The sequence below is a fragment of the Phoenix dactylifera genome, chromosome 9 (genome assembly GCF_009389715.1).
Source record: "Phoenix dactylifera cultivar Barhee BC4 chromosome 9, palm_55x_up_171113_PBpolish2nd_filt_p, whole genome shotgun sequence".
NCBI classification, from domain to species: domain Eukaryota; kingdom Viridiplantae; phylum Streptophyta; class Magnoliopsida; order Arecales; family Arecaceae; genus Phoenix; species Phoenix dactylifera.
Window position 1 is genome coordinate 4,586,284 of NC_052400.1, and position 10,858 is coordinate 4,597,141.

Consider the following 10,858-nt stretch of genomic DNA (forward strand, 5'->3'; position numbering starts at 1 on the left):
GCTATACCCCTATTCCCATCCATATCTACGTCCTTCGAATAGTAGAGTGATGGTGGTGAAAGTCCTTTAAGGGCAAGGCATTTGGACATATACTATTCTCAATGCTCTTTTCGATCACCATCACCTTTCCGGCGGATTTGATGTCGGTGGCACATGCATGCATATCTACCTTTGCTATTTGGCTTATCACTACTCTCTTCCAGCACACTCAGATTAGACTCCACCAATGGATCCCGTGGCACATTCGGACAGAATGGAAAGAGGGCCAACAGCCTTGTGGTATGTCCAGTGAGACCTTGTGTAGTCATCATCATATTGGTTCTAGTAATATGCTACGTATCTACCATCATGCGGTGCAAAAGAATGTTAAAGTAGCAATTGCAGAGAAAATGATTACTATATTAAGGCCACTTTTGGAGGAATTTATAGCCTCTTCGGATTCAATAGTGGAACAAGTTGAAAAACTTATTTCTATAGTTGAAAGACGATATGTTCAGTCGTAGTACATTTAAGCATATCTTGTGGAAGAGGAAACCGATCCTATCCTTATGGAGGATGGATCGATTTTACAAGAAACTATTGTGATGTATGAAGAACCCGAGTTAGAAACTTTGCCTCATCAGAAGAAAATACCCGAAGATTATTCAATGGAGCCCTCAGAATCCATTGATTGAGAGAGTGTAGAAATCACGCCAACAATGTTACGTCAGACCGAACTATCAAGGGATATTTCAGTCAACACCTAACTAATATTTGAGATTCTTGGTCATGGTGAGTTGCACAAGGTTGCTGGTAAAGTCAGCAGATCCATGCAAACAGTAATTCCCAATCATTTTTCCAAGAGTAAATGGCAAAATTATAATGACTTTATAACATCGGCTATAAGTGTCACGAGAGCTAAGAGGCAATCTACTCAAAGAGTACTTTTACAAATTTTTAATGTGATGTGTATTCTAAGTGCATATGCTCGAGGAAAACATAATAATGTCAAAGCTAATTTGGCTTGGTACCCAATGGTATATATAATTAAAAACCCTTATGTGAATTATGTATAATGGATTTCGGTGCTATACAACAAAAGAGTACTGAAAGATTGGAGAAGTGATAAATTTGGTTTGAAAGAAAAAATAAAAATAGTATTATATTATTTACTAAGAAGAAATTCTACAAAAGTTTTGGCCAATAGGCCGATATAGATAATAATGCTCTATTTTGATAGGTTCTATTCTACAGATCTTTCACAACTTTTTATTTTCTTCTACTCTTTTTGGAGAACTTTAGACTCCAGATTGTAGGTTTCTCCAGGAATCTTACTTTTTAGCAAATATCAGTTAACTTTGCTTTGAAGGATTCCATTCGACTCTTCTGACCAGCATTGAAAATCGTCGGCTTGACCTACGAAGGGGTAGGCCAAATGTTGAAAATGTTGACGACCAAGCCATTAATTGAAAGCTTATATTGAGAGACGCATGCGAGAAAATATAAAGTTAGATGGTTGTACTATTTTATTACTATAGGTAATACAATTACACAAGTACAAGGCCAATTGAATTGATACTCTCAAGAAGTTCTCTTCACTCCTGACTAAGGTAAATAGATCCTTCACTGCTGCCAGCCTGTTGAAGTTAAAGATTATCTAATGTTCTATTTGCCGCACTTCATGATTGATTGTAGTGAGGTAGAATGAGTGCAATGGGCTTAGGGTTTAGGTGCAGATGTGGTTATAAGAGTGGAAATATATAAGAATCCATTCCAACCAGTCCAAAATGGTGATGGAGTAGGAATAGCAGAAGGTCAGCCAGAAAAATGTTGACTGCCCAATTCGAAAGTCCTCAGCCAAATTGTGAGCTGGTGATGACAGTATTCCAATGCACAACAAAATTCATTTATGATAATGCCCCAATTTGTGACAGAATTTCAATTCATCAAACTAGTCAGAAGTCAGTCGATCAAAATAAACAGATTGTCTTAGCTAATACTCAATCTTACTCACCATAATAAGTGAAAGTATATCAACAAACATGAGGATAGTTAGAAGGAATAAGAAGGGTGAGCACCAAAAAGAAGAATGTAAGGCCTATTTATAGAGCAGAAATTACAAGAAGATGGATCAAAATTCCTATAAATGCAAAAGATAAAATCAAATCTCTATAGATGTGGAATATTCTTTGAGCAATGCCGTTTTAGTACACAAAAGTATTCCATGAGGAGAAATATTGCAAAAGTATAGAGCTTAAAAAAAATAAAAAAGACGAGCAAATTACCAAAGCGATACTTCAGTAAAAGAATAATAATAGTCAGTCAGTGAATTGGGATTGTGACTCGATAGGTACCAAGAAATGATGATATCCTGTCAGCCTCTTAATTATCAACCGATGAGATGTGAGGGCAATTGTTTACAACTCATCCTATGAGTAAGCACCTTGTGGATAGGGTAAGATGAAGTAAAGATAGATGGAAATCATATGACCCTTGCTAGGTTAGAAAGAGCTTAGCTACGAGAAATCTTATCTATAACAGTATAGACTGAAGAGTTAGAATTCGACTATGGTGCTGATGAGTAGGCCGACGACCAATCATTATACAAAGCGTATGAAATCGAATGGCTGGTAAAAGTAGGCTGAGGTAATTAAATCGATCTTTGAGACATTCCCAAAAGTGTAGAAGACCACATCGCAGGATAGGTTAAAGAAAAATGGTTAATGCAAGATGTTTGATGGGCTAAGAACGAAAAGATATGATTATCAACTTGACAATTGCATAGCAACTGTGCCTACAAACATGTGTAGTGGAGGATAATTAGTGTCAGTTATCAAAAACAGCAAGAGTAGAGGCCAAAAATGGCAATCATCAGAGTGTACAGTTATTATCTATTAATATAAATAAGTAAAAATTGTACTTTGGAAGGACCTTTGGACAATTAAATCAATGTATTTTATCTTATCTTAGTTTACCATAATTTCTATCTTAGGAGTAGTTGTAACTTAACTTAAATCTCTCTACCGTAGCTCGACATTACATCTCTATCCCTATCCATATCTATACCTTTTAAACAATAGTATGATGGTGGTAAAAGTCCTTAAAGATCAAGACACTTGAACCTATGCTACTCTTTATCCTTCTTTCAATCACCATCACTTTTTTAGCTGATCTGATGCTGGTGGTACACTTACATGCATCTACTCTTGCCATTTGGCTTATCACCACCTTTTTCTAGCACACATGGGTAGAGCTTAGCCGACTAATATTGTGGCACATTTGAACGGAATGAAAAGAAAGCTAACAATGACATATTAAAATATTTTTACATAGTATAATATTATTACTATATAATATAATATAATGTACTATAACATAATAAAATATTGGATAGTATCATAATATGATATGAGATATTATAATATAATATAGTAACATATTATTATATTATTACAATAATATCATGGGATTATGTGATTTGTTCTTGAGTATTTTGGTTACCATGAAATTTTTATTAAAATAAAAATAGCTTCCTAACATCAACTGAGTAGAGTTTTTGGAAAGAAGATGTAAAATGGAGCTTCTCCCAAATAGAACTTTTCAGCTTTTTGAGAAATTGTAATACTTCCGAATATTTTACTAAACAAACTAATATCTCCTCAAAGTGCTACCACCCTCCAAATAGCACTTTCTGATTCTCTAAAAACTCTCCCAAATAAGGTAGAGTCCTTGAAGGTTCAAGACACTAGAACCCATAAGTCTCTATACTTTTCGATGAGAATCGGTGGCATGCTTCTGCAACTATAAGCCAATTAATTTGTTGTACTCATATATCCATAAAATAGGCCTCTACCAAGCCAATCCAAACCTAATTCAGCCCAGCCCAAAAATCTAAACCATATAAAAACCTCCTTTCAGTCACTCTAAATATTTTTTCTAATTTATGGAATAAAGTCTCATTTAAGATAATTTCTCTTTTTTCATCTTAACAACCAAATTGCTCATCTATTTTCACTTAATTAAATTTAAACATTTATATTTCATTGTTTGTTTGGGTAAATTCTTTTCTATAATGTCTTCAAGTATGTTAATATATGTTTTAGAAATTGCCGCCAGTAAACTTAAAAATCATCAATGACGTAAATATAATTTAAAATTTTTGAATAAAAATTCTAATTTCCATTTAAATTTTATTTTTTAGTAATTTTTATTTTAATTATCAACTATTATATTGTAGCTATAATAGACGGTTAAATGCTTGACTTGAATTGTAAACCTAACCCATATTCTGACCAGAGCTCTAACATTTGGGGATGGGTTTAGATGATAGTTGCTCTCAACCAACCCGAATATCTCGATGGATTTAAAATTTTTTCCATAAACTTGGCCTAATTTGATGTGCTTAGCAAATGGGTCAAATCTGAGTTTAAAATTATGATCCAAATATAAAATCACGCACGATAGGATTCACGTGGGTATCTAACCAATGCATTTGATGCCGTGTTTGCAATTGATACAAAACTTGAGGCAATAATTATCCTCAATTCCCGCGTCCCCATCCTCCGTGCGGGTCCCACAGGGACCATCGCGTAGGCCGACCGCCATTCGTCCACATGGTGGGGACCTCCCTGGCAACGGACCCGCTCTCCATTTCCACGCGCACACCGCGTTTCCCAACTTGGCATCTCCGCACGTGCCCGATCTGCCTTGCGTCGTTTCGCCTCGCCGCTCAAATCTGATATCCCTCCCTCTCTCTCCTCCGTGATCTGCCTTCCTCTCTGTGTCGCAGTTGTGGGTATATTATTATAGAGTGCCAGCCAGCCAGCCAGCCAGCCAGCCAGCCAGCCAGAATTCGATCCGTGGACGAACGGAGGAGAAGTAGTAGAGTAGAGGAGAAGGGATTCGGGTGAGATAGCGATGGCGACGAGGGTGGATCTCGACGGGAACCCAATCATGCCGATGACGATCTGCATGATTGGGGCCGGGGGGTTCATCGGCTCCCACCTCTGCGAGAAGCTCATGGCGGAGACCCCCCACACCGTGCTCGCCGTCGACGTCTACAACGACAAGATCAAGCACCTCCTCGACCCCCCGCCGCTGGAGCAGCACGGCGGCCGCCACCCCTGGGACGGCCGGATCCAGTTCCACCGCCTCAACATCAAGAACGACTCCCGCCTCGAAGGCCTCATCAAGATGTCCGATCTGGTTCGAACGCCTCTTTCTTTTCTCTCATTTTTTGTTTCTTTACCTTCATTTTGCTTTTCTGCATTGATGCTGCTTTAGATCTGGATCTTGGGTTTTATTTCCTTATAGTTTCTTCTAGAATTTACCCATTCCAAGATCTTATGTAGATTTTTTTTCGTTTCTTGCTGGGCAGACTATCAATCTGGCGGCAATCTGCACGCCGGCGGACTACAACACCCGTCCTCTCGATACCATATACAGCAATTTCATCGACGCCCTTCCGGTGGTAAGTTTTGTTATTCCAATCTTCATGTTCTATCATTTTTCTTTGTTCCGAATGTGGATCTAGCATTGGAAATGGTGCAGGTTAAGTATTGCTCAGAGAATGGCAAGCGGCTCATTCACTTCTCGACTTGTGAGGTGTACGGGAAGACGATTGGATCATTCCTCCCGAAGGACAGCCCACTGAGACAGGTGCTTTTTTTCGCATCGTTATCTGTCGCTTTCATATCTCATCTTTAAAGAAATAGTTCTTTCTGTGACATGGCATTGATCTCTGTTGTGGGTGTTAGACTCGGAGCCTCCGTTCTGTCTCTTATTCTGGTATATGAGGAATCATCAGTATTTCCAGGCATATATTTTTTTCTCCTTATAATTAAATGCAATCGATGTTGGTCCTTTGACTATATAATGGGAAACATGCAGCAGGTTGTTGGATTAATAGGGGCCATACCCAGATAGACTGCCCAATCCACGAATCCAGCAGGAAATCCAACCAATCCTGCTGGATTTCCCTAACAGGCCCTTAATGAAATCAGGTGTTGCACCTTGAAGTTGGCCATCTCCAATGGGAATTATAAACATTCTTGAAATAGAACTAGAAATCAAAGCAACAGATGCATGGCCTTGTAAGAATCTGCAACTTTACAAGCTTTCTTCATTTCTTACTCATTAGTTCAGGGGACTTTACCGTGTTTTGGTTCAAATCCTTCTGAAAAGTCTGCATCTATGTAAGACTTTCACAAAAGAGTATCCAGAAACATATGGAGATTGCTAATTTTCTTGAGGTGTTTTGGTAACCAATTTCTTTTCATAAGTTACAACTTCCATGCCTCATTGATTGGATTCAAACCTCCTCAAGGTTAATTTTGTTGAAAGTAGACTTATTTCTCATTCTGACATGGGCTGGTCCATAATGTGATTTAGGTCTAATTCAGTTATGGTTTATACTAATTTAAATGCAAGTGGGCTATGCTGTTTAAGCCTGGTCCTAGTGTCCAAGGCAATTGTCAAGGCCTGAATACAAGGTCCGAATCTCCTTGTTTCTCCTGACCTAAAAGATTTGGACCTATTTTATCCCAATGGAGAGCAAAGATCTCTTGTTTTCCAAAAATTGAGAGATACTCATGTTGGATGACCACCATTTTAGTCTGATCCTACCCTCTCGTGCACTGTCAGAGCCCCTTTTAGTTTTCATGACACATTTCCAGCTCTGTTGCTTTGTCCATTGAAGTCCAGCCCCAATTTGTAAGCATCCTTTTGACATGCTCTTAGAACTTGCCAATCTGAGTTCAACCTTGGCTAGGACTTTTGGATCAGCCAAACCTCAGTAACAAGGAACTGCTTAGAATTAAGCAACTGCTTCCGAAACTTCTTGAAAACTGGAATCTGCAAGCACTTCCTAAATGCTTTCTTACTTGAAGGTAGTTTTAGCATATTTGCTTATCTACAACCACACCTGCATCTGTTCTTGATTACGCAGCTAAGGGCCAAATGTAATCGAATCAGGGATAATACTTTCACCATAATGTTTGTGCTCATGATTTACATCACAAGTTCTTAGTTTTTTCTGTCATATTGATATCTTATTACTAGACCTTATTAAACCATTGTTGCCTTGGATATTCATCATGGAATGACTCAAATAAGGCTTTTGAAGAGAAAGAGACTAGATTTGATGTTAATTATTTGACAATTTGATCATCTATTATATAGCATCAATCACCCATCAAGTGTAGAAATGTGTGAGATGCCCAACAGGGCCATGCCACGTGCAGCACATTTTGCATATTTCAAGGGTCTGGTGGGGAGCCAACTCTACTTGCGATGAACACATAACTAACTCATTTTCATTTCAAATTCTTGCTTATTTCAGTATAGCTATTCATTTTTTTATAAATAGTATATTCATATTCAAATAAAGATATGGTTGAACGTTGCAAGAAAGTTGTATGTATATTTACAATTTCACATCCTTGTGATACTCTAGATCTAGAGGATGCAGAATATTTGTTTATAATGTTTGCGCTAGTCTTGATTTTCTTATGGACAATATGAAGTTCAACATAGAAAATGTTCACATGTACTCTATACTTAATTATATTCATTCATAGTTAGATATACTCATTTAATTACATGGTCAATGTTAATGGTTCTAACATTTTTTTCTTTATTTATATGTTCTGGTCAACATAGGTCATAGATGAGTCTTTTGGTTGTCTCACTCAAGTCATTTCTCTTTTTTTGGCATTATTGATCTGATCCTAATATGGCGGGCCTTGGCGCAATGGTATGTTATAGATCCGAAATACAGAAACAACCTCTCTGCATGCGGGGTTAAGATTGTTTATATTTAACCCTCCCTAGACCTCATTTTGGTGGGAACCTCATGCATTGAGACACCTGTATTTTATTGATTTAATCTTGATACCCAACTTCTCAACCAGTGTTCTTTATTAATTTCACAAGTCTATTCTTCCAAATTTAGTTTTAAGAATTTATCAAGTTCCTTTCTTAAGTTGTTGTGAATTAACTTATGGATGATCAGCAACAAAACTGAAATGAAAATAATAAACCTTTGGGAACTTTTAATTATTAAAACTTGATACTTTTCTGTATCCATACTAATTGAATGATATCTGCTGATATTCTAATTAATGTTAACTAGGTTTTTGTATTTTTTCTGTGTACTCTGTTAGTTCTCAATACACTGTATTACCATGTGAATACCAATTTTGATTGAATAAGATGATTACCTTAACTTTCGTACTGCTTGATTCATTTTGTTTACTTTCTAACAATGCCTTATGTTGCTGGGATAGGATCCAAATTTTTATGTTCTCAAAGAAGATGCCTCCCCATGCATCTTTGGTCCTATTGAGAAACAGAGATGGTCTTATGCATGTGCAAAGCAACTCATTGAAAGGCTAATATATGGTAAGCATAATTTTATGGGCTGCAGTTGCAGAATGCACCTGTACTATTCTTTGTCTGACTGTTTCTTGTTACATTTGAATATCTGTAGCTGAAGGTGCAGAAAACGGACTTGAGTTTACCATTGTAAGACCTTTCAACTGGATTGGACCAAGGATGGATTTTATACCTGGAATTGATGGTCCAAGTGAGGGTGTTCCTAGGGTTCTAGCATGCTTTAGTAATGTATGTACCAGTCTTGTGAAAATCAATTGTATTATTTTTGCTATCAAGAATTCTAATTTGATAAATTATGCAGAACCTTTTACGTGGTGAGCCTCTTAAACTTGTTGATGGTGGCCAGTCCCAAAGAACTTTTGTGTACATCAAGGATGCTATCGAAGCTGTTCTCTTAATGATTGTGAGTTATTTTTGTTTCTCTTCTTTCTGCCTTGTATTTATATTCCGAATTAGCTACCTGACTGACTTTGTCTTTTAGGAAAATCCTAATCGAGCAAATGGTCAGATCTTTAATGTGGGGAATCCTAATAATGAGGTTACAGTAAGGCAACTTGCTGAAATGATGACACAGGTGCTTACAGGCACTTCGTTATGCTTGCTAATGATCTAGAGGATATTATTCTACCTCTTTCCCTAATCTATGGTTGCTCTTGCAGGTGTATGCGAAAGTGTCAGGAGAGCCAGCACTTGTGCAGCCGACAATTGATGTAAGCTCCAAGGAATTTTATGGTGAAGGTTATGATGACAGTGACAAGCGTATTCCAGATATGACTATAATCAACAAGCAACTTGGTAAGTCAGCCCCAGTTGCACTTTCACTGCTTGCCCCATGATTGCCCTAGTTTGTATCGCCTCTGAAATAAGTTTTACACTGGATGACCATGTCTTTGTGCAGGTTGGAACCCAAAGACTCCTCTGTGGGATCTGCTGGAATCGACTTTGACCTACCAGCACCGAACATATGCAGAAGCAATCAAGAGGGCAATTGCAAAACCTGTTGCATCCAGTTAAGATCAGGGCACTTGGATCAGTTGTCACAAAATTAGTTCTGAATATGCATCCCTCGGGTGCACTTATGATATTCTTTTACTACTGCTCATATGCATTTAAGTTCCTTTGGCCTTTTTCTCTCTTTTTTTTTTTCTGGTGTTAGTAGGTGATAAAGTATTAGTACCTCGATTCCTTATCTCTATTCAGAGTGCAAAGACAGGAAGATATGATTTTCTGTATTGCTGCCTTCTTTTATTCAACTACTGTTTCCTACCAAGAACCCATGAAGCTGATACCCTGCAATTTTAGTTGCTCCATGTTTTATTTGTTTGTAGGTTACGATATTGTACACAATACACAATATGCACCAATTGCTTCTGAATTGGTTACAATCCAGTAATGATACCATAGAAAATTTGTAATAATGAATTTGCTTAGTTTTGATGGTTTATTTATCTATTTATTTATTTATTGATCGATCTCGCTCGTGCTAGCAAGCGAGCATGGGAGTCATACACTAAGAGATTGTTTGTGGCCCTGAAGGTAGAGATGCATTACCGCTTGAGCTGTAGGTAGTCTACATTGAGGAGCTCGATCTCCTTTGTTTTGTGAATGCTACAATGGGAGGTAGCGAGGAGAAGGAAATGTTGAGGGTGGTAGGGTGCTGTCTCAATGGCCAGCAAGGGTCAGGGGGGGTTTGAACGCAGGGTGGCAAGATGTGGATGCTACAGGTAGCGAGGGAGATGAGTTCAAGCAGAGGGCAATGGAGCTTCGATGCTAGCTACGGCAAGAGGTCGGGATATGGGCTCGATTTTTAGGATAGCATGGCATGGATGCCATCGCTGTCAAAGGGTTCGGAGATGGGGATCAAGCAAAAGGGCGACGTGTGGATGCCATGGCCGATGGGTGATCGGAAGGAGAGCATTGAACTGGCAGAGGGTATGGCGCCGGCATTGGGTCAGCGGTAGGGGTTCAAGTTGAGGGCTAGGTTAGTGGGGAATTTTAGAATGGGGGCTTTTCCATCCGTGAGGAGGGGGGGGGGGGGGGGGGGTATCGAGAGGGCGATAGGACCTTCCTGATGACCATCAGTGGCGAGGGCAGTGGGGCGTGGGAGCAAGGTATGGTGGAGGGCTTGAAAGAGGTGTCGAAGGTGGAACAGCCGAAGGCTTTAGGAGTCCTTGAGCAACTCACGCCTTTACGTGCAGGTTGAATTGCTGGATTTTAGGGCTAACATGTAGCTAAGCTGCGGCTCAAGATACAGCCTGCAAGTCATATGCTTCTAAATGATGATGCCAAACCAAATTACAACTCAAACCTCCAAGCGGGTTGAGTTGCAGCTGATTAAACACAGTCCTAAGTAGAGATGGTAGGTTGTACGTAGGTCGTGCCAGAAAATTTTAAACTTGAATCTAATTATTAAATAAGCCAGAATTTGAAACTTCAAGCTGATATATTTAATAAACAGATAATCTGATCTGATCTGCTTAACATG

At 38.6% G+C, this 10,858-nt stretch overlaps 1 protein-coding gene across 1 annotated transcript; it reads left to right on the top strand.

Moving 5' to 3' along the window:
- The first annotated feature begins 4,685 nt into the window (after positions 1-4,685).
- Positions 4,686-9,791, top strand: LOC103698058 (UDP-D-apiose/UDP-D-xylose synthase 2). The gene is made up of 9 exons (XM_008780014.4): positions 4,686-5,184; positions 5,357-5,449; positions 5,530-5,637; positions 8,265-8,379; positions 8,468-8,601; positions 8,675-8,776; positions 8,855-8,947; positions 9,033-9,168; positions 9,272-9,791. The coding sequence occupies exons 1-9, from the start codon at positions 4,897-4,899 to the stop codon at positions 9,385-9,387; spliced, it is 1,185 nt and encodes a 394-aa protein (XP_008778236.1). The 5' UTR covers positions 4,686-4,896; the 3' UTR covers positions 9,388-9,791.
- The last annotated feature ends 1,067 nt before the right edge of the window (positions 9,792-10,858 follow it).